Source organism: Pleurodeles waltl, chromosome 2_2, assembly GCF_031143425.1.
Source record: "Pleurodeles waltl isolate 20211129_DDA chromosome 2_2, aPleWal1.hap1.20221129, whole genome shotgun sequence".
Taxonomy (NCBI): Eukaryota; Metazoa; Chordata; class Amphibia; order Caudata; family Salamandridae; genus Pleurodeles; species Pleurodeles waltl.
Genome location: NC_090439.1, coordinates 823,131,505 through 823,156,022, shown reverse-complemented (window position 1 = coordinate 823,156,022; position 24,518 = coordinate 823,131,505). Strand labels below are relative to the sequence as shown.

At 42.7% G+C, this 24,518-nt stretch overlaps 1 protein-coding gene across 1 annotated transcript in view; it reads right to left on the bottom strand.

Moving 5' to 3' along the window:
- RIPK2 (receptor interacting serine/threonine kinase 2) overlaps positions 1–24,518 on the bottom strand; it is a 276,042-nt gene that overhangs the window by 189,174 nt on the left and 62,350 nt on the right. The window contains exon 2 of the mRNA XM_069220445.1: positions 15,623–15,776. Coding sequence (XP_069076546.1) covers positions 15,623–15,776 — 154 coding nt within the window. The remainder of the gene's footprint in view (positions 1–15,622; positions 15,777–24,518) is intronic.

Below are 24,518 nucleotides of genomic sequence, written 5' to 3'. Positions count from 1 at the left end.
TAGGTGTTGAGTTCTCCAGTAGCCTTTGTGCCAGTACAGTGGTCTCAGTCCCAAAGGCTGCTGCCCCTACTGCCACTCCAGAACTCAGGTTCTGTGTGGACTACCGTGGACTCCCTGCTGTCACAAAGACTGACATGCACCCCATCCCCAAGCTGATGAGCTCACTGATCGGTTGGAAGCTGGCAAGTTTCTCAGTACATTTGATCTAACGTCTGGGTGTTGGCAGATTGCTCTAACTGAGGGGGCCAAGGACAGGTCTATATTTATTAGCCCATATGAGCAGTATCAGTTCAGGGTGATGCCCTTTGGGATGAAAAATGCCCCAGCCACGTTTCAGAGGTTGGTAAACCAGGTTTTGGCTGGGTTGGAGGAATTCAGTGCAGCCTACATGGATGAAATTGCTGTGTTCAGCTTCAGCTGAGATGAACACTTGCAGCACCTCTGCAAAGTTTTGGAGGCTCTGCAGAAGGCAGGCCTCACTATTAAGGCGAGTAAATGCCAAATAGGGTGCAGCTCTGTGGTGTACTTGGGACACCAGGTGTTGAGTGGCCATGTGGCATCCCTACAACCAAAGATTGTAACCATTCTAGCTTGGGAGCCCCCTCCAAGACCCAGACTGTGGTTAGAGCCTTTTTAGGTCTCACAGGATACTATAGGAGGTTTGTCAAGGCCACTACTGTGGCTCCCTTGACTGAGTTAACCTCCAAAAAGCAACCCAAAAAGGTGATCTGGACTGAGGCTTGCCAGACAGCTTCTGATGCCCTGAAGGTAGCCATGTGCACAGCACCTGTGTTGAAGGCACCTGACTTCTCCAAGTTGTTTGTCATGCAAACTGATGCTTCAGAGCATGGTGTGGGGCCATTATTAGCACAGCTGAATGATGAGGGCCTAGGCCAACACAGAACCTTTATCAGTAGGAGGTTACTTCCCGGTACCGTAGGTGGAGTGCAACTGAGCGTGAAACTTTTTCTGGGGTCTGGGCGCTGAAGAAGCTAAGACCCTACTTGCTTGGGACTCCCTTTCGGGTTCAGACAGACCACAGGCGCCTGAGATGATTAATGCAGATGAGGGGTGAGAAACCAAAACTGTTGAGGTGGGCCTGGAACAGAACACGCCAATGCTGATGGTATGTCCAGATTCTTCCGCCTTAGTGATGAAAACTCCTATGAGGTTGTGTAGTTCTCCCTACTTTCAGCTGGAGGGTGGAGAGGGGGGTGAAACACATGTTAAACCTGGCACCTTTGGCTTAGTCTCACCCATCGTTTTTGCCTCTGCTTCCTATGTTTGGACTGTGTGCTGGACTTTGTTTTGGCTGGTTATGGTACTCTGGGCACTTTACCACTGCTGACCAGTGCTAAAGTGCTAGTGTTCCCTGAGTAAATTGTATGTGTAATTCCATGATTGGCATATATGATTTAATAGTAAGTATCTAGAAAAAAGTGCACTAGAGGTGGGGTGTGGCCTGCATATCCTGATGGGTCATCTGGGCTAGAGTGGAGGGAGGAGCTGACACTTACACCTGAATGGGCTTTGCCTGCCGTCACACAATGCAGTATGCAACCCCCTGGTATGAGTCTGGAGCCAGGCCAGGGCAAGGCAGGATCTTGAGAACAACAGAGACTTTCCTTTGAAGTCTGCCTACTTCAAAGGCAGAAAGGGGTATAAGTAGTGGACCCAAAACCCCAGATTTTTAGATTATTTCTCGTATTAAGAGGAACCTTTGCCAAGAAAAAGAGCTGGAGGAGGAGTACAGCTCCTTAGCCTGTGACTGTGCTCTGCTGGATTGGCCTGCAGTTGCCGCTTCTGCCTGAATGAGGACAAAGGCCGGACTTTGTGGTATATTCCTGCTTATGAAGTGCCTCCAAGGGCTTAGATTGATCTTGCCTCCTGTTTTGAAGTCTCAGGGCCATCAAAGACTTCCTCTACCAGCACTTGGATTCTATGCTGAGACCCCAACTCTGCCAAGTGGTGCCCTATCCAGTCCCTGGGCCGCTGAAAGGTGAAGCTGGTGGAACCAAGGTGGAAATCCACACACAGAAGCTGTGCAGGGAAATTTCAACACGCCACCTGCACTGCGGCTGAAATTGACGCACCACCTGCATCGCGGCTGGGAAATCAGCGCATCACCTGCATCGCCACTGGAGAAACAATGCAACACCCACTTGCGGCTGCTAAAATCGACACAAACCCTACACATCGTGGATTCTCATCCTTGTGAGGTCGGATTTCGCACACAACTTCCGCTGGGCATCAAAATTGGCATAAACCTGCCGGACCCAATGTTCCCGTCCCGAAACTGACACATTGCTCTCTTGTGGGAGAGGAAAACAATGCATTGCCTACCTGACTGGAGAAGAAATAATGCACGGCCTCACTGACTTTTCCGATGCATGCTCACTCGTGCAGCTTTATCTCTGATGCAAACCAGGTAATTTCCATTGTTTTCTACGGAGTAAGATTCTATTATTTTAAAAAGTCATAATTTACTTGTGTACATAGGATTTGTGTTGTTCTGGTCTTGTTTGATTTAGATGAATATTGGATATTTTTCTAAACTGGTGTGGTGTCCATTTTGTAGTGTTTTCAATGTATTACTGTGTGTTTTGGTACAAATACTTTACACATTGCCTTTGCAATAAGCCTGACTGTTTGTGCCAAGCTACCAAGGGGGTGAAAAGGGGTTATATTTAGTGAGTATTTCCTTTGCCCTGTCTAGAGTGAAGATCCCTGCTTGGACAGGGTTCAAATTGACTGCCAACGAGACTCCATTTCTAACTATGAAAGAGAGACTAAACGAAATCTGTGGCCAACCCAGGGTGTTATATACTCTGTCTCAAATCAATGGCTGAAGGGCGCTGACACAAGCATGTCAAGGGCAGAGGGGCACTGGGCCAATGACCACTTTATAAATGTAATAAATAGTTCTATAGACAGATGAGCTGTCAAGCCATTCCTAAAAAGGGATATAAATCATGAAGGAAGGAAATTAATGTGAATAGTCAATAGAATAATTTACTGAGGTTAAAACTGTTCTTTGGTATTGTCACCAAATTATGATTATTTTTCAAACAATCTGTGTTTAAACCTACACAAGCCTAATTGCTAAATAATTAAATGAGAGCCTGTGCTTAACACGTGGTACCTGCCCTATGACCCAACATATAAGCTCCAATGCACTCTTGTCAAATATACATCCTGACTCCCTAGTGAATTCTGCCTATTCTTCCAGAACTATTCCACATATGATTAAGTACAGCAAGATGTTACCTACATATAGTTTAGGTTGAGGATGGCCTGTAGCAGAATAGGGTATAGTTGTCTCCATTATACATCTCTATGTTAACAGCTCCTTGTACAGTGCAAATAGAGCACATGACCACAGAAATCCCTGTTTTCTGCCTCTGAAGCTTTCACACACACTGGGAGCTTGGTCATTCACAAACCCCCTTTGCAAGGGATGGCTGATCCACGTTTTTGATAGCCCTTATAAACATGTACTTGTCAAGTTCTCACTATTGATAACATGACATTAGAGGAGACTAGCGAACTATATGGATGGATGATGCTTTCGAGGCAGGGAGTTCAATGATGTACCAAACTTGTTGGAGCTGCTTGGTGTGAGGCTTTGCGTGACCTTTAACCTGCACTATTTTTTACCACAGGAGGAGCAAGAAGGATACTCATTTGTACAGTTGTGTTTTATGTTCTCATAGTCACTTTATGGCATAAAAGCTTTGACAAACATAGGAAAGTGACTGTTGTGTCATAAGGGAAGGTTCAATATTAATGTGCACTTCTTATGTCACAATTGGTGAAGCTGTTACTTTAAGAATCATTGCGAAAACAGAATTAATGTAAGCATTGCTGAAGAAAGTTATTGTGAATAGAAAAAATATATTAGTTGAAGTATTCTCATAACTCTTGTAAGCTTTAACAATCTGAACTTATAAAGTGTTCTCATTTTAGATATAAATGTTTGTGCAGAGCAGGATGAGCCCAGCTGTATGAAGAGGCAGAGCTAAGATATCAGCTGTTTTTGCTTCTCTTTCTTATCCAACTCCCCTTTTTCCGGGTATATTACAGACCATCATAATACCCTTTGCATAGTTATCAGATGGTTTAGAGAACTGAGGAGAAATGGCATCGCTCCTGCTGGATCTAGACTGTCCAGTTAGTGCAAATCTGACAGCATTAAAATTGACCTCTGGCAGGGCCCACAGGCATGTCAAACACACCATATGAAAACCTGTTGAAGACTTTATCAGCATTGACTGCCAGTACCAACAAAGACTTGGTACTCTGGTTTTTACATGGAGCTTTAAATGTGGACTCTAATTTTTAGGGCAATACTGGCACTAGAAATGAGGATCCTGGCTTGGCTATGGGTGTTATATTCTTAAGTATTCTTTGCTGAGGAGATTGCACAGTTAATTATTCTTTGGAGTCAGCTTAAGTGCAAGGAAAGATATAAATATACTAGACAAAATATGTGGTTTTACGGTTGTGAATTCTCTGCTGGGTATATACAGGTTATGTGGTACTATGGTTAATGGCATGGCAAAGGCACTTTACGAATTAGGGTGCACTGTAGATATTTGCTTGGCCATGCTATGAAGCTAACATACAAACAGAAACAGTGGATTACTGGTCTTGCCATAAGGCTTTACAATTACAGATACAGGCCTACCTTTGGGATAAATATTTGTTGATACAGGCTAGCTTTGGTGATCTATATGCTGGAAGCTATTTTGAAGACTGGCCTGCACAGTATTGCATGAAGGCATCAACTGCAAGCTGGCATGAAACAGGGCTATATATGCACAGATATTTGTAGATAAATAGCATAGAGCCACATTTTGGAAAAGGGTCTAAGTGGACTGTTATATACTGTGGCAATGGGGGTCTGTCATCCGCTCTGTTCACCATATTCCAGGGAAGCTTCCTATACCTGTGATGTGTGTATAGCCTGACACATATTTTCACTCTACAGAAACAAACTATTACCTTTGTCAACCTAAGTTTTAACCTTACACCAATCTGTTACTCAAAAGGTTTCCTGCAAAATATGGCACTAACAATTCATACTTGATTCTGCTATAAGATCCTCATCTGTTAAGAGTTGGAGAAACAAATGGGATTCTATTACAAGACCCTTCAATTCACTTAAAGCATCTCAAAACCATGAGGAAATCTGTGATGCAGTAGCATGCATATGTGTATTTGTGACAAATAACGGACACTCCATGAGAGTGAGGGTCCTGCGGTAGCGAGCACACTGTTTGACTGGCCACAATATAAACAAAAATGTTGTGGTGGCCATTACATGACTCTGGGGCTTAGTCCCCTGTCCTGAAGAATATATACGGGGGTAGGGTAGGCATACCCGGAGATCCTAGTCCTTGTGATTTGAGGCAGGGGGAACTTCTAGGGCCAAAAAAAATTAAAGAAAGGAATGTTTTGTTTGCTGCAATCCTGCAGTTACTCCCAAGGGATGGCAGCCATTATTTTTACATAAATATGACCACTGGCTAGGCTGGGGTCTGGAGATCAATATATATGGTTATCCGGGGAGAGAGGTGTGCATAGGGACCTTTTCTGGAGCCGATTTCGGCCCTAGGGATCCCATCCTCTGGGGCTTGCCATTCAATATGAAGGAGAAGGGCATGCGGCCCCCCTCCTCGAGCTTTCCACTGCTAATTTATTATTCACTACTCCTTGTGGGAGCACCCCATAATGCCCTGTAAATGCTATTCACACTAGTGATATCCCTAGAAGGGGCAGGAGCTCCACCAACCATTTTTCAAATGTTGTGGGAGGCTGAAGGGAGTGCAGCAGCCAACCAGAAACATAAAAAAAAAAAAAAAAAAAAAAACATTAAGTCTCCTGGATTATTAAATCCATGATACCAGGAGAACATAATATATTTTTCAGAAATAATCCTAGCTGGAGCTCTATGTTCCACAGCTGGAGTGCTGGTACCTCTTGTGACTGGTTTTATGTTTTTTTTATTTTGGGAAGAAAATGTTAAAAGACGACAGACATGTTTTTTTTTTTTTTTTTTTTTAAACAAAAAAAAGCCAGTCTTTCTTTTAACATTTTACAGCCCTTGTAACACAATCATATAAACTGTGTTAAGAGACTCACAGGCATGTTGATATATTTTTTTTTTAATTAAAACATTATTAAACATTTTTGAAATAATCACTAGTATCAAACTTTGCATTGTGAGAATCAATGAAACATACATTTACTTTCCACTACCCACCCCAGCTTATACTGTTGAAATCATAAATATATGATAGTGCACCCTCTTGGGATTCCAGATCAGATATTTTCAACCATGAGTGCTTATTCTTTAGCTTTTGTAAAAATATACTGCGGTGGGAGTCAGAAAGTGACTGGGCCTCATTTCAGATTACTCAGGGTGCATCTACAAAGGCCACTGACTTAAAACAACATTAAAACAACATTAAAACTATCATATCAACCTGATGTCATATGTTCACAAGTGAAAGTAAACAATCTTCAGTATTTATTCACTAAGCAAATCTGGGAAACTTGGACTACTGTTTGCCTATCTAGAGCACCTCTTTCTGCAACAGTGTTAGAGCCAATAACTATTCCTTTCTTCCATGTACACAGAAATCCACCCAATCTCAGAGACATTTTTTAAAGCCTCGCTAAAACCATGATGCTTCTCTTCATCTCTAGATCAATGCCTGGCAATCGCACCACCCTAATAAATTTCATGTGGAATGTGTTGTTCCTCTAAAATATGAACATACCACACTTTTACAAATGACAATCGTTATCTCCAGCAAAACCTCCAGGTCCAACCTTTTGGTCCTCATCACAAATAGGGATAATTTTCACTTAACTACAAAACCACATCAAATCCCATAACATACTTGATCAGAAACAATCTGGGTTCTACCAAGACATGGCGCAGAGACAGTACTGCTAGATGTTCATGTTTCATCTTAAGACATTAGATGAAGGCCACCCATCAGCCATTGTGATACATGACCTGTTGACAATGCCCAACAACCACTAGATCAGATTTTAGAGACTTTTCTAGAGTATTCAGAAAAGACCATGACTCGTGCTCCTTGTTCCTCTCTGATCGGTTACAACTAGTAAAAGTTGGTTTATTCTGGTACCTGAGCACAGACTAACTTTAATGCATTTCCTTTAAGTTCTACCTGATATCACTGCTGTCTCTCTTCTGAAATTTCCATTTACTCTTCCAGATGGCAGATGGCACACAACTGATTGTAAAATGAGGTATGAACTCAAACTGTATTACTTACTGAGCCTCAGTCAAGCTATTGGTACTAAGGTATCCTTTAGCAGACAAATTAGTCAAGACATACAAAGTTGCAGCACCTACCTATGACTTCTTATAACCATCACCCTTTTCTCACTAAAGAAACTTAAGGAGTCACTTCTATTCACTATCATTCTTCTTTACCTATCTTCAACCTACCACCAAATAAAACAAGGAGTCAAGTAATTCTCCTAGTCAACTACCATCTTAATGCACACATATTATTAATTAAATAAGCTCCACCACCGCTCAATTTGGCCATACCAGTGCATCAGCTGAGACACCAAGACATCACCTTACAACAATTCTCAGATCCAACCAGGATCATCTAATTATCATCAAATCTTACAAAAATTCCAAATTAGGAAAAATAAACTAATTGTGCATGACTTCAAACCCTGTAGTACCAAGTATTTCCCCTTTTATTAAGGACTATTCCACCTTCAGGCAAGCCTATTCCACCAATCGCTCTACAATTAAAAAGCCAACAGTATTTCGCCCCTACATTCCTTCACAGTCCATCATATACCTTGCCCAAAGCTTTTATCATCAAACAATCATCCTGAAATCTGTGCACTCCTAAGCCGTCAACTAGATTACATTGAGCCTTTATGAGTTGAGGTTTGGGCTGTGTACATCATCATTGAGCTCTTGTTTGTCCACTGATACTTGCTTTGCCGACATTACAATAGAATTACTGCAGATATAGCCTAGTCACAGAATTTAGTACTAGGGTTAGGGGAGGGGAAAGCAAGGATGACAGCGACACCAATTTCTCTACTCGTGCAAGTTAAAGGAACTCACTAAGGGTCAAGTGCAACAATAAATCACCTGCTTTCTCAATTTACTCAGTTCAAATATTTTAGTCTCGTCCTACCACAGGGCTTGAAGCATGCCATTAACACCATTTTGGAGGGCAAGGAATTGGAGGCATCACCAGTATTGAACAGATACTTGAAGATCATTTAAATGTCTTCATCTACAAAGTGCTATGGAAAAGAACTCGTCTCGTCACGGTTAGACTTTGCTGTGAAAATTCTTCCCAGGTACCTCAACCATTGACCATATCTCGTCCCTAAACAGGGTGCATGAACAGCTGATCCTACGTCTTTCTGGGACTGGCACCTACATCTTTTATAGTTACCATATGGCTCCACATAGAATGAGTAACAGTTGTTTAGCGCTCAAGTGTATTTTTACAAATAACTGGAATCAGGTGGTTTAGTCCAATGAGGTCAACTCTGGGAATACAGTCATTTGGTAAATAAAAAACCCGGCAACAGTACAAGTAGTAAATATTAAGAAGTTTGGCACTCTTACAATCCATGTGCCTAATGATAGTTCAGAGCAGCTGAATATTTTAAGGAAAACTTTGCAGGACAGTCAGCGTACTGATATCACACCTAGAATTGTATGGGCTGTGTTACATCATAACTGCTTCTATGCTTTCTTAGCCCCCCCCGGGGAACAGCCCTTACCCAAGGGGCCGCTCCCCTTATGCGTAAGGATAATAAAAAAATAAAAATAAAAACTCCCTGGTGTTTAGTCGTTTCTGCCCCCGGGGGGCCAGAAATGGCCTAAAAACTATTTGGCCCCCCAGGGAGCGACCCTTGCCTAAGGGGTCGCTCCCCAACCATAAAAGAAATTATATATATATATATATATATATATATATATATATATATATATATATATATATATATATCTTTGGTGTCTAGGGGTTTTCTGCACCTGCTGGGGGCAGAAATGGCCTAAAAATTATTTAGCCCTCTGGGGAGCGGCCCTTGCCTAAGGAGCCGCTCCCCTTATTGATATATACTAAACAAAAAAAATCCCTGTTGTCTAGTGGGCATTTCTGGTGCCCGAGCGCATTGAAATCAGGCAGCACAAATGCTGTGAGAGACATGAAAGGAAAGGTCTTTCCTTTCCTTTCATGTCTCTCCTGCTCCACCTCCTGGTCGGAAGAGAAATGCTATTGCATCTCTCTTCCGGGATAGATCGATCCGAGGTGACCTCTGATGAGGTCACCATGCGACTTGCGCGCTGACGTCATCAGACGTCACTGGGATGGTCGGGGGTGGAAGGGAAAGTGATTCCCCTTCCATCCCTGACTGGGCTGGGTGCAGGATGAGCTGGTCTCGTCCCAGGCTCACGAGAACCGTGTGCCTGGATGAGACCAACTCACCTGCGGCACCTTAAGAGTTAAAATATCTTTCATACTGTTATCCCATCCCATCCCAGAACATCGGATGCAGAGGGATGAAGAAGCAAACTTCGTTTACAGCATAAGTAATTACTGAAAAAAAGCATGCTACTGAGAAAATAAAAACAAAATTAAAAAAAAAAAAAAAACATCAACTACTGTAAATCAAACAAATCAATCTCCTGAAATATTAAGAGGATACAAAAAATATTCAAAAAATATTGCCTGTCTTTCAGTCAACTTTGCTATAATCAGCCATGACAACTACTGCAAGACTGTTTACAGTAATCACAATTGATGGTAAGAGGGCAATAGACTGGGTCACACATGAATATCTACTGCCAACCTTGACCTGCTTCAATATGACTATTGTGCATCACATGATCAAATCTTGTATAATCATGCCCTCCAGTGACAGTAAATTGGTGTTTACTGCCGTATCTACAATCAGCAATTATATCAGGCCATGTGCATATACCCCAAAACCAACCACTAAGTTACTGAAGTGAGGTTCCAGAAGCATTAACCCTTCAAGAAGATAGAATATACAATGCAGTAGGCATACATTGGAGCATGGCTATCACAGGGGCCTTAACTAGGAAAGATACATTGGCAAAGCCAACTGCCACTCAGCATTGCTGGCATATGAGCTCCCAATGCTTGTGCAACCATGACGCAACCACTGGTGAAAACCAAAAGCATACATAAGGCGGCCATTCTGGATGCATCGTGACAGCCATACAGGAAATTTGTGTTGTACGTTTATCTGTTACTATACCACTCCACACTGGCCATTGTGTTGAAGTTAGATGCAATGTGATGGAAACCTTTAAATGGTATAACTATAATAAAGAATACTAACCAAGCAGAATTTCCCAATGCTATTGGCTTTGCCAGTGCTTGCGGCACAATTGTACAAACATCGGCAAAACCGGCAGCAATAATAGCAGGCAGCCATCTTGGTTAGGGCTAGGCTCTGGCATGAAAAACGAAAGATCCCAAGTTTGCTGCCAAGGAGGGATGTGCTTGGAGAGAAAGAGTAGGAAGCGACCAAAAGAGAGAAATGGAGGGCGGGCGGCATACTACAGGACAAGATGAAAACCTAGCAAGTGGCAAAAGTTAAATCCCATGGAAAAAGGAAAAATGGTTCCATTAAGCCAGAAGTGGAAAGATACGTTTATCCAATCAAAACCATGGGAAACCAGGAATACTTCATTTGCAGGACAAACAATGAATAACAAAAAAACATAAAATCAGGAATTGGTATTTTCAATGGCCAAAACGGGCATTCTGTTTCGAGAAAGGTTCTGACGCAAAGCTAACCTTTATCATAAATTGGTTAGAAAGCGGTCCAAGGCAGGCAGCTAAATTTGCCTGCAGTAAGACCTCAAAAAGTAAGGGATTGGATAATAGTGGTATAGGCCATACAATTTTGACTGAAGACTTTTGAGAGCAATATGATATCATGAATTGAACAGCAGATGCTTGAACAATTAGGATATGGAATAAAATAAATGAACTAGGAAGACTACAAAAACCGACAGTACATTTTGGTGCAACTCTAAAACTCACGCCATTGCAGTTTCCTCAGATAGCATCAACACACCAGCATTAATTGGCAGATGCCTGGCACGTCAAAGACAAACCCCCACCCCAAATAAATGGGGCCAAAGCTGTCCTGCACACCAGTGGGCAGATTGGGCAATTACCCCCAATCCACACCCCATCGGGGCAGAAAGTCTACTAGGTGCCAGGGAATAATAAAAAAAAAAAAAAAAAAAAAAAAAATAGTGGGTGGTGGCTACTAACCAGTATGGGCCTGGTTATGCCTCCACCCCAACTGAAGGGGGCTAACAGTTTTTCAGCACTCACACCACACACTAAAACATCTTATCCCACGGCAAGCAAGAGGACATTTCATTATTTTGGGTTTTGGTTTTACATTTGGGCCATGAGAGCTTGGTAACTATCACAATCGTCCCACTTGGAATGGTGAGGGCTGCACTTTTTTGACTTTGGGACGCTGCCATGTAGAAAAATACACAGGACCTAGACACATCTGAAAACTAAACATCTGGTTGATTCCAGGGTGGTGTGCTTCACATGCACCCGCACCATTTTCCTACCCACAATGCCCTGCAAACCTCCAACTTTGATGGAAATCACACATTTTCCCCACATTTTTGTGATGGAACCTTCCAGAATCTGCAGGAATTCGCAAAATTCCTACCACCCAACATTGTCTCATCTATACCGATAAAAATTCTGGCGCACTTGTCAGCCTAAAAATTGTTTTTTTTCCAATAGCCCTTTTGGACCCGCTTTGGATCCCCCTCTATTTCAACATGTTTTTGGCTCTTCCCTGTCACAGGTACTTTGCCCACCTACACAATTGAGGTATCATTTTTACCGCAAGACTGAGGGGAACGCTGGGTGGTAGGAAATTTTCCCCAGTGCAGTGCTCCCACAAGGAAATGTGGGAAAAATGTGATTTCTTTAGCTAAATTTGAGGTTTGCTGAGGATTCTGGGTAAGAAAACATTGGGGGATCCACGCAAGTCAAACCTCCCTGGACTCCCTCGGGTGTCTCGTTTTCAGAAATGTCTGGGTTTGGTAGGTTTCCCTAGATGGCTGCAGAGCCCAGGACCAAAAACGCAGCTGCCTCCCTCTCACCCCGCAAAAACAGATAGTTTTGTATTTGATCATTTTGATGTGTTCAGATAGTGTTTTGGGGCATTTCCTGTCGAGAGCACTAGGCCTACCCACACAATAGAGGTACCATTTTAATCAGGAGACTTGGGGGAACGCTGGGTGGAAGGAAATCTGTGGCTCCTCTCAGATTGTAGAACTTTCTGTCACCGAAATGAGATGAAAAACTGTTTTTTTGGCCAAAGTTTAAGGTGTGCAAAGGATTCTGGGTAACAGAACCTGGTGAGAGCCCCACAAGTCACCCAATCTTGGATTCCCCTAAGTGTCTAGTTTTCAAAAATGTGCAGGTTTGGTAGGTTTCCCTAGGTACCGGATAAGCTAAAGGCCAAAATCCACAGCTAGGCACTTTGCAAAAAAACAGCTCTGTTTTCTTTGGGATAATTTGATGTGTCCACGTTGTGTTTTTGGGCACTTCCTGTTGCGGGCACTAGGCCTACTCACACAAGTGAGGTACCACTTTTATCAGGAGACTTGGGGGAACGGTGAGTGGAAGGAAATTTATGACTCCTCTCAGATTCCAGAACTTTCTGTCACCGAAATGAGAGGAAAAGTGTTTTTTGGCCAAATTCTGAGGTTTGCAAAGGATTCTGGGTAACAGAACCTGGTGAGTGCCGCACAAGTCACCCGATCTTGGATTCCCCTAAGTGTCTAGTTTTCAAAAATGGTTTGGTAGGTTTCCCTAGGTGCCGGCTGAGCTGGAGGCCAAAATCTACAGCTAGACACTTTGCAAAAAACACGTCAGATTTCAATGTAAAAATGTGATGTGTCCATGTTGCGTTTCCTGTCGCAAGCATTAGGCCTACCCACGCAAGTGAGGTACCATTTTAATCCGGAGACTTGGGTGAACACAGAAAAGCAAAACAAGTGTTATTGCCCCTCTACATTTTTCCCTTCCAAATCTAAGACAGTGTGTAAAAAAAACATCTATTTGAGAAATGCATTGTAATTCACATCCAAGTAGGGGCATCCTGGAATTCAGAGATGTGCAAATAACCACTTCTTCTCAACACCTTATCTTGTGCACCTTTTGGAATTACAAATGTTTTCTTGATACCTATTTTTCACTCTTCATATTTCAGCAAATGAATCGCTGTATACCCGGTATAGAATGAATAGCCACTGCAAGTTGCAGCTCATTAATTGGCTCTGGGTACCTAGGGTTCTTGATGAACCTGCAAGCCCTATATATTCCCGCAACCAGAAGAGTCCAGAAGACAAAACTGTATATTGCTTAAAAAAATCTGACATCGCAGGAAAAAGTTAGAGTAAAATGTGGAGAAAAATTGCTGTTTTTTTCACCTCAATTTCAATATTTTTTCAATTCAGCTGTTATTTTCTGTAGGAAACCTTGTAGGATCTACACAAATTACCCCTTGCTAAATTCAGAATTTTGTCTACTTTTCAGAAATGTTTAGCTGTCTGGTTCCAGCATTGGTTTCACACCCATTTCCGTCACTAACAGGAAGGAGGCTGAAAGCACAAAAAATAGTAAAAATGGTGTATGTCCCGGTAAAATGTCAACATTGTGTTGAAAAATTGGGTTTTCTGATTCAAGTCTGCCTGTTCCTGAAAGCTGGGAAGATGGTGATTTTAGCACTGCAATCTCTTTGATGCCATTTTCAGGGGAAAAAACCACAAGCCTTCTTCTGCAGCCCTTTTTCGCCCTTTAAAAAAAAAAATGAAATGTTCGCTGTATTTTGGCAAATTTCTTGGTCTCGTGGGGGGGAACCCAGCAACTCTGGGTATCTCTAGAATCCCTAGGATATTGGAAGAAAAGGACGCACATTTGGCGTGGGTAGCTTGTGTAGATAAAAAGTTATGAGGGCCTAAACTCGAAGTGCCCCAAACCGCCAAAAAAAGGAGGAGGGGGAAGATATACATGAGAGTACAAGATAAACATTATTTCTTTTTGTGAAATGTTTCCAGTGGTCTCGGACCTCCAAGATAATATTTAAAATCTGTCTGCAGAGGGAGACATATTTCCTCATTAAAAGCTGAGACAACCTGATTAAAACATGAAAATAACGTATTAATTTCTAAAGTTTTGCTTTGGCTTTTACACCTGGAAACATGGACAGAACACTATAAGGTGTCAGAAACGTAAAAGTAAAGCGCAAACGGAACTAAAATATCACTTCTCTTAAACTGGTGAGAAAAACAAAGTCAAACTAGAAAGAGAATTAGGAAACAGGCATGCAAAAAAGGGTTCATAGTTCAACTTCAATATTTATTGGCTATGCAGTTATTCGTCTTTTGATTGTTTCATTCAGTATGGCAGTTTGTTTTCTTTTCACCAGTCATTCTTACTAACCTTTTAATAGAAACTTGATCAGCAAAATGCAATACTAATAAGTTGTTTAAAAATCCAGTTGATTATCAATTTGATAACGGAGCAGTATTTCAAGACATTATGAATCTGTGTACTTTTCTATCCACTCTTTTTTTTTTTTTTAGTTTTCTTTCCTATTCGCTTTCACCTCTTTTAAAAAATCTCCCTCTAAATATAGGGAAGACTTGTACATATTGCAATAGTTAAGGTGTTTGTGTGAAGCATAGGTAATAATTAAGACAATTCCTCCTTACCATTAGTTAAAATCGTCATATTACCTTTTGAAAACAGTTTCTTTTTGTCAATTGTTTCACATTTAAGGTCAATAGGAATGGTAGAGGTTGAACCTGTAATGTCCATAAATTTGCTCAATTTGGTTTAAAGCAGCCTGAGTTCCTTAAAGGAGGTAAGTGTTATTTAAAAAAGAAATGCTTTCTCTTTGGAAAGACAACGTGGCAAGTGGACTGTGGGCTTGTGGACCACTTCTTACTTACTCTTGGGCTATTTGACAACATTTCCAAAGTGGATGCTGTCCATCAGGGACAGCTTCCTGTTGGTGAAGGAATTACTCCTTCCTTTAAGGTGTTGGTAACGTTTCAATGGTTAGTGACTGCAGTTCTGGTCACAAACCATTGACACATCTCATTGCGAATGGCTAACAAGAAGGTAGGCAGTTTTCAAGTCTCCGCCTAATTGTGATTTGGACAATGCTGTAATAAATTTGCAATTAGGAAACCTTTTTCTGAATCATAAAATGGCTTTAGTACATTGTAAAAACATTTAGCAGTAAAACACCTGTGATTTTACGAACTGCAGGATTTGCAACGGTAAACTGCTTTTGCTCAACCGGCCATAAAGCAGTCTTTTTCCTCCAACATCCAGTTTATTGCTTTGTGCAGAGCGGAGTAGACCTCTGTTACTTGAACTTTCAGTGGGTAGGAAGTGAAGCCTCAAAGTGGAAGTGAGTTAGACATCCATTCTTATTCTTTCATAACTCTCCAAGCTAACAAATATAATGCAAAAAGGTACATTAAAATTCAAATGGTAATACATACCTGAAATAAAAGCTGATCTAATGACCCAAAGGGCATAAACTCTGTTACAATTCCAACAAATGATGGCTCATTGCAGATTCCCAAAATTGGGAGAATGTATTTGAATCTGGCCTTGTGCAAGATCTCCGCTTCTTTGAGAATTGTGCTTCTTTCTCTATAACAAAAAATAAATAATCTCATAAATATTCAAAGCTGTACACAATCACCATTTCAACTCCTCGATACAGTGTATGAAAAAAAGTAAGTACATCTCTTAATCTGACTCAAACATAAGATCCTTGTGAAGATTTTATTGTATAGTCAAACTGTGTGAGTGTTTATTCTGGAGAACGAGTCTCCAGCCAAGGCACAAAACATATTTTAGGTAGAAGTTTTTTAATTTGTCAAAATTATTGCACATTTAATTTTTATCAAGTGTCAGCACATATAGTCAGAAGTATGAAGGTACTTGGAAGAAGACTATCGCGCTTCAGATGCAATATGATTGGTGTTTAGGCTTGAAAATAAATCAGAAGAAACATTTAAACACTGTCTAAAGACTGGATCCACTGGTGCCATCCACAAGAAAAATGTCTTAGCCACTAGAAATGCAATTTGTCAAGACAGTTGAACATGATCTGGAGCATTCTATATACTACAACATGTAATGGGGGAGTAATCAAATCAAATCATAAATATTTATAAAGCGCGCTACTCACCCGTGCGGGTCTCAAGGCGCTAGGGGGAAGGGGTTACTGCTGCTCGAAGAGCCAGCTCTTGAGTAGTCTCCGGAAAGCGGAGTGGTCCTGGGTGGTCCTGAGGATGGTGCGGAGGGATTTCCATGTCTTGGCCGCCAGGTAGGAGAAGGACCTCCCACCCGCCGTGGTGCGGCGGATGCGAGGGACGGCGGCGAGAGCGAGGTTGGCGGAGCGAAGAGGACGGGTGGGTGTGTAGAAGCTGAGGGGGCGGTTGAGGTATTCGGGTCCCTTGTTGTGGAGGGCTTTGTGTGCGTGGGTGAGGAGTCGGAAGGTGATCCTTTTGTTGACGGGAAGCCAGTGCAGGTGTCTCAGGTGGGCGGAGATGTGGCTGTTGCGGGGTATATCGAGGATGAGGCGGGCGGAGGCGTTTTGAATTCGTTGCAGACGTTTCTGGAGTTTAGCGGTGGTTCCTGCGTATAGGGTGTTGCCGTAGTCCAGGCGGCTCGTGACGAGGGTGTGGGTCACGGTCTTTCTGTTGTCGGCGGGGATCCAACGGAAGATCTTTCGGAGCATGCGGAGGGTGAGGAAGCAGGAGGATGATACGGCGTTGACTTGTTTGGTCATGGTGAGAAGTGGGTCCAAGATGAAACCGAGGTTGTGTGCGTGGTCTGAGGGGGTCGGTGCGGTGCCAAGGGCCGTGGGCCACCAGGAGTCGTCCCAGGCGGTCGGGGTGTTTCCGAGGATGAGGACTTCCGTTTTGTCTGAGTTCAGTTTCAGACGGCTGAGTTTCATCCAATCTGCGACGTCTTTCATTCCATCTTGCAGGTTGGTCTTGGCGCTGGTGGGGTCCTTGGTGAGGGAAAGTATCAGTTGAGTGTCGTTGGCGTAGGAGGTGATGTTCATGCTGTGTTTGCGTACGATGTCGGCGAGGGGGCTCATGTAGACATTGAAGAGAGTCGGGCTGAGCGAGGAGTCTTGTGGGACGCCGCAGATGATCTCGGTGGGGTCTGAGCGAAAAGGTGGGAGGTAGACTCTTTGGGAGCGGTTGGAGAGGAAGGAGGTGATCCAGTCCAGGGCCTGTCCTTGGATCCCGGTGGAGCAGAGGCAGGTTATTAGGGTGCGGTGACAGACGGTGTCGAAGGCAGCCGAGAGGTCGAGGAGGATGAGGGCGACTGTTTCTCCGTGGTCCATCAGGGTTCTGATGTCGTCTGTGACTGAGAAGAGGGCGGTTTCTGTGCTGTGATTGGCTCGGAATCCGGACTGAGAGGGGTCGAGTAGGCTGTTGTCTTCAAGGAAGTTGGTAAGTTGCTTGTTGACGGTCTTCTCTATGACTTTGGCAGGGAATGGGAGGAGCGAGATGGGGCGGAAGTTCTTCAGGTCGCTTGGGTCCGCAGTAGGTTTTTTCAGTAGGGCGTTGACTTCAGCGTGTTTCCAGCTCTCGGGGAAGGTAGCAGACGAAAACGAGCTGTTGATGATGGTCTGGAGGTGCGGGGCGATGATGTCGTCGGCTTTGTTGAAGATGAAGTGTGGGCAGGGGTCCGAGGGGGCACCGGAGTGGATTGAGTTCATGGTGGCTTTGGTCTCTTCCGTGTTGATGTGAGTCCAGGCGTTGAGGGTGATGGCTGGGGTTGTAGGTTCTGTGGTGGTTGGTTGGGTCTGGTGTCCGAAGCTGTCGTGTAGGTCGGTGATCTTACGATGGAAGAAGGTGGCGAGGGAGTTGCAGAGGTCTTGTGAGGGCATGATGGCGTTGGCGTTAGGGTTGGAGAGCTCTTTGACGATGTTGAAGAGTTCTCTGCTGTTGTGGATGTTTTTGTCCAGTCTGTCTGTGAAGAAATTTCTTTTGGCGGCGCGGATCAGTTGGTGGTGTTCGCGGGTAGCGTTCTTGAGGGCAGTCATGTTATATGCGGTGTGGTCCTTGCGCCAGGCTTTCTCGAGGGTGCGGCAGGTTTTCTTTGATTCCTTAAGGGTGTCGGTGAACCAGAGAGGTTTTTTGGTGTTGGTCTGTCTTGGGAGGCGTCTGAGGGGAGTGAGGTTGTCTGCGCAGTTGGTGATATCTGAAAGTAATCTGAAAGATTGTTTAATACCATTAAAGTCAAAGTATGTGGAAGCACACAATAAGTTCAGGTAGTCAGTCTGAAACTTTTCAGGGCTGCACAATTATACATAACAATAATTATGTACAAGACACAATATGATTGCATATAGGAAAATTAGAATCATGCAACTAAATAATATAAACACAAAACAAACACACACACATATATATATATATATATATATATATATACACACACACATATATACATACATATATATATATATATATATATATATATACACACACACACTCCGCATAATAATTACAAGAAAAAGCCCTAAATTGTGTATCACACGGTTACTTAATTTCAAATACCACATCTCACATTCATATGTAGTCGTGGACATAACCCACTGTCATCACATCCTCATATTTCTGCCTGCACTTCAAAAGGGGGGGGGCATTATTGTCTAATTATTGATATTGTTCACCTATTGTCAATAAGTTACTTTGCCACTCTGTTGTTAATGAAAGCAAGACCCATTGATAGCAAAGTTCCAAGAAGGGAAAAATACATGTTAACTGGGCTGGCAACGATTTTTTAAGAACGATGTACTTCATATAGGGGGTCATTCTGACCCTGGCGGTAGACTACCGCCAGGGCCAACGACCGCGGATGCACCGCCAACAGGCTGGCGGTGCATCCCAGGGCATTCTGACCGCGGCGGTACAGCCGCGGTCAGAAACGGAAAACCAGCAGTGTCCCGCCGGTTTCCCGCTGCCCTGAGGAATCCTCCATGGCAGCGCTGCAGGCAGCGCTGCCATGGGGATTCCGACCTCCTTACCGCCAGCCTGGTTCTGGCGGTTTTGACCGCCAGAACCTGGCTGGCGGTAACGGGTGTCGTGGGGCACCTTTTCCCCTGCAGTGCCCATGCCAATGGCATGGGCACTGCAGGGGCCCCCTAACAGGGCCCCACTAAGATTTTCAGTGTCTGCACAGCAGACACTGAAAATCACGACGGGTGCCACTGCACTCGTCGCACCCTTCCCACTCCGCCGGCTCCATTCGGAGCCGGCATCCTCGTGGGAAGGGGTTTCCCGCTGGGCTGGCGGGCGGCCTTCTGGCGGTCGCCCGCCAGCCCAGCGGGAAACTCAGAATTACCGCGGCGGTCTTCTGACCGCGTAGCGGTATTCTGCCGGCGGAACTTTGGCGGGCGGCCTCCGCCGCCCGCCAAAGTTAGAATCACCCCCATAGTGTTTTAAAAACATTTTAAAGAGAAGATTACAACGTAATTCTCATTTCCTAAACATGTGCAATAAATCTATTGTTGTACTTACAACTGTGTTACTGGATATATAGACAGAGCAACTGAACATCCTGGGTGCTTCCTCAATACTTTAACTTTAATCCTATTGATAAATGGAGTAAAAAGGTGGCCTGACTCTGGATGGTTAAGCACCTTTTATCAATGTTACTAATTCTGCATGTGCAGTTTGATTATCCACTGCCACCTCCATCCTTTTATTATATGAAGCTGTTCAAAAACATTTGCATGATACTTTCAGGTAACTGCACTTGTGACTGCCTGTTTAGTAGTAAACTATAGCAATATTCTGTGTTTAGAGGGGTTCTGACACCTTGTGGCACTGGTGCCACTGCACCTACTGCACCATTAAAACCATGAGTCTAGTGCCTGCAAGAGAACTGCACTTGTGACTGTCTGTTTAGAAGTCAAATTTAGTAATAATTTGTGTTTAGTGGGGTTCCTAGAGCTTTTGGGCATGGTGCCACTGCACCTGCTGCACCATTCAAATCATGATCCTAATGCCTGAAAGGTAACTGCACTTGTGACTGCTTGTTTAGTAGTAAAATTTAACAATAATCTGTGTTTAAAGGCGTTCAACAACTTTCAGTGCTGGTGCCTTGTGACTGCCTGTTTAATAGTACAATATTGAAATAGTTTGTGTTTGGAGGGGTTGCTAGAGCTTTAAGCCCCAATGTCACTTCACCTACTGCACCACTAAAATCATGACCCTAGTGCCTGCAAGATAACTACACTTGCCACTGCTGGTGTAGTTGAAAAATATAGCAATAATACGTGTTTTAGCGGGGTGCATGGGGCTTTTCTTGCCGGTGCCACTGCATCTGCTGCATCATTGAAATCATGACCCTAGTGCCTGCTAGATAACTGCACTTAAATCAGCCTGTTTAGCCAAAGATTGTATTTAGTCATAAAATGTAGCAATAATCTGTGCTTAAAAGGGGTCTGACACTCTTTGGCCCCGGTGCCACTGAACGTGCTGCACCACTCAAATCATGACCGTAATACCTGTAAGGTAACTTCACTTGTGACTGTCTGTTTTATTGTAAACAATAAATAGCAATATCTGGTGTTTAGAGGAGTGCTGACAACCAACTTGTGGCCGTGGTGGCACTGCACCTGCTGCACCATTCAAATCATGACTCTGTGCCTGCAAGATAACTGCACTTGTGCCTGCCTGCCTGCTAAGAAGTCACTGAGAGAATAACAATTCGAAATAAAACATTGCCCAATTATACAAATGACTTTTCTTTAAAAATGAGTGAGTGGTAATTTAAGAAATAGACACACAAATCATTTTAATAGTTACAACCGTTAGTCATCAGTTATGTAAATATTAAGTAATGAAACACACACAATAATGAGCTCATTCACTGCTTTCTTTACACCTGCCCCCGATACTCCATTGCAAGATGGCCTACATGTTTACACACATTTCAACGTGAATTGACTTGCGTTTAATTAATCTTTTTGTGTACAAACACTACCAAGTTACCAATCACCAAAAACCGCATGGTATACTTCGGTTTCTAATTAGTTCAGTGAGTCTATATGATCTTTTTGTTAGGGTTGACGGTTCTTAGGTTATTTTCTAATTTCCTTTTTTTCCTATTAGAATCAAAGGCCATTCGTATTTAACACCATTTCAAGATGGCCGACACTGTTGCTGTGAGAATCGGCAACTCCATAGTCTCGCAGTGTTTTGACCGAGATTTAGAATATGTTGCCGGACTTTAAAATGGAGTCAGCACCATTCGGCAATCTTTACATCGGACACCCGTGATTGCTGTTTTTGGAAGAATCGGCGAAAAACGAAGGTATGCTCGCTGATAGGAATAGAAGCCCACGCTGAAAATATACAGGGGACGTAGAGGTGTAGCGCTAATATTTGAGTTCCCTTTAAAATTTATAAAGCGATTAAGATCTGTGTGCTCATGTCTTTTATCAGTAAGAACATGAGGCTATACAATTTGTGGGATTTAAATGGAGCGGAGTTTCCATTTGGAATTAATGTTGAGAGACAGACTTTTCGCTAAAGAGACAGGAGGGATCGGTCACTGCTGACGACTAATTTTTTTACCGTACTGTTGTTTTTCTCTCTGTATGCAGACAGAGGAGGTGAGAGAACTTTTTGGAGGAACCCCCCAGAGAATTTTCTTACTTAAAATATCATTTGGGTAGGTGAAGGAATTAGCCTTTTGTCTCTTGGTAGAGGACCAGGCTGCATCACACCCCCCCTCCCCAACTCCAGCCTCCCCCTCCCCCCATCCGCTCCCCTTCCCTCTCACTTCCCTCCCTCTCCCCTTTCCCCCCCTTCCCCTTTCCCTCCCGCCCCCCTTCTCCCTTTTTCAGTTATTTAGTATGTTTTGGTAAACAAAATGAGGTGATTATATATATATATCCGGTTATGTGTTTTTACAAGGACTTACTCGTGAATTGAAGTAGAAACTAGAAAATTTAACCTTGTCTGCACTATAATTTAGGAAACTCAGCAACACCGTCGCCGGGTATTTATTTATTTATTATTTATCTTTTGAATGCTGTTATTGGTGATTATATACACAAGGGAGATGGCGTGTGTTTAATTATTTGTTCAACTCACTTTTATTTGAAGTTCTCTTACTTTTTTCTTTTATTTATTCACATTTCACTTTATTTTTGCTTTGGTGTTTTCAGTTTTCACTTCATAATTTATTGGTTGTCGATTTTGTGGTTATTAGTCACGGGTGGATAGTGGAATCTCAAGAACCTGGATTAAAATGTATTATCTTGTTTTACTTTGTATTTATCAGAATTTATCCAATGGGAAAGATGAGAACTTATTTAATCTACGATATTATGTACTAAGTATGGAACAGGAACGGCCCTGAAGAAGGCGGCTTTTCACATTTGGTGGTTTCCGCCGAAACGCGCGTAGGCTTTGTTCCTACGATTGTTTGGTTTTTGTATGGACCCTGAATTTATGGGGTTAAAATAGAAGTTTTTCTCTTATCAAGGAAGATGGAGACTTAATCAGGAATTGAATAACAATATGATATTTATGTGAATATCTTTTCAGCTCCAGAAAAATAAATTGTATGTTCTTAATTTGTATTTCACTGTACTGTAAGATAATTTGTGTGTATGTTTGTGTAGTGTCATGGGTTGATTATTTTCATTGTTTTGTCTGATGTGTTAGGTTGTCTCCGTTTATTAATTCATGTATAGGTGTAAATATTTATAGAAATATTTTCTTGTTTTCCCATGTTCATTTGTATATATTTGTATATTCGAATACTGATTTGTGCCGTTGTTTGACATACATTTGTAATAAATATTATTTTTTGAAATTGCGTTACAGCTTTTTTTCTATGTTAGAGAAAAGTGAATATTGATTGTAGCTCATTGCTTTTTCTTGTATTCAAATACTTCGGCCATGCGCCACACAATGGCAAAAGAAGAACAGAAAGAAGAACAGAAGAGCAGAAGAACAGGAAGTGACCTGCTCTCCATTAAAAAGCAAGTAAATTCAAGAGACGTTTGAATTAAGAAACAGGAAGTTCAGGTAAGTAAGGGGCAAAGAGGGGGCAGGTTCTAAGTCCCTTTAAATAATTTTTTATTAACATGAGACTTCACAAGCACAGCAAAACCTTAAAAGGCAATGGGCGCAAAGCTTGTATTAATCACAGCCACTGGTCCCATGTAATCACCAACAGCTGAGATAATTCAAGCATTACGTTTTGCTCAGTGTGATGTCCCAAGTGCAATGGGTTTGCCTTAGGCATGGGCACCTTTCTCACTGTACAACTGGAATCAAGCTATACATCACTAAAGGAGGCCTAAATAGGCTAACATAGGTCCCAGGATGATTGCGCTCACCCCTGAAGGGGAGTTGGTCTAGTAGTTCAGGCTGGACTGTTCCTTTTCAAATAGTACCAAGACTGATTTGCACAGGGCCAGGCTCGGTATAGAATGGCATAGTGGGCAAAACTGGTCTGGAACTTGGCTTGAGTAATTACAGTGGCAGGATAAGTCAAGCATTTCTGCTATCTCATTTTTTTTCCTTCCTTAAGTTCTCTTGGTGCAAGTCACACTTACTCACAGAGACTCAAACCATCTAGAAAAAAAGGAACTGGATTGCCACATAAGGAAAGATGTGAAAACTTGGCCTTTTAATCAGACCTAATAAAACAAACATTCGCAAAAACACTTTGACGTTCAGTAGTAGCAGCAGGAGACACATTACTGGGCCTCCCTGCCAAAGTGAGCAAGCAACCTATAAAATTTAATATACGTTGGTCGCATGACAGATGTACAAAACAATAAGGACCCGTCGAGAACTATGTGCTCCCATGCAATTGTTTATTTTTTTATTGTATGTTATACATACATTGAAGCTGATGCACTGTACTTTAGTGCAGAGTCTAATTTAGCAATATTTAGGGAACACCAGGGGAATTACGTTCCTACTATTATGTTGCAGGTGAGTGGTAAGAAGAACATGATAGCGAAGCTTTAAAAAATATATACCTACGTGCTTACAATAGCAATGCCCAGCAGCGGTACTTTCTACTTCTAAAGCAGAGGTCTTCAATCTGGGGGTCGGGACCCCTAGGGGGGCCGTGGAGTCCTGGAAAGGGGGTCCCGCAGTCCCCCAGCCGATCCTAAATACCTCAGCTGAACTTTGAGTCTCCTGTGCTGTGAAAGCCTCACAGACAGCTGAGGCCTTCCCAGGGCGTCTGCTTCCTGAATGAAATGCAAATGTGCTCTATGAGCTCATCTGCAAATGTAAAGGGTGCTTGGGAGCAGCTTTAAATGATGGAATCACTCAAAGCTTTGGGAGGACAAATATTTATTCTTTTTGAGGGTAGTGCAAAGAG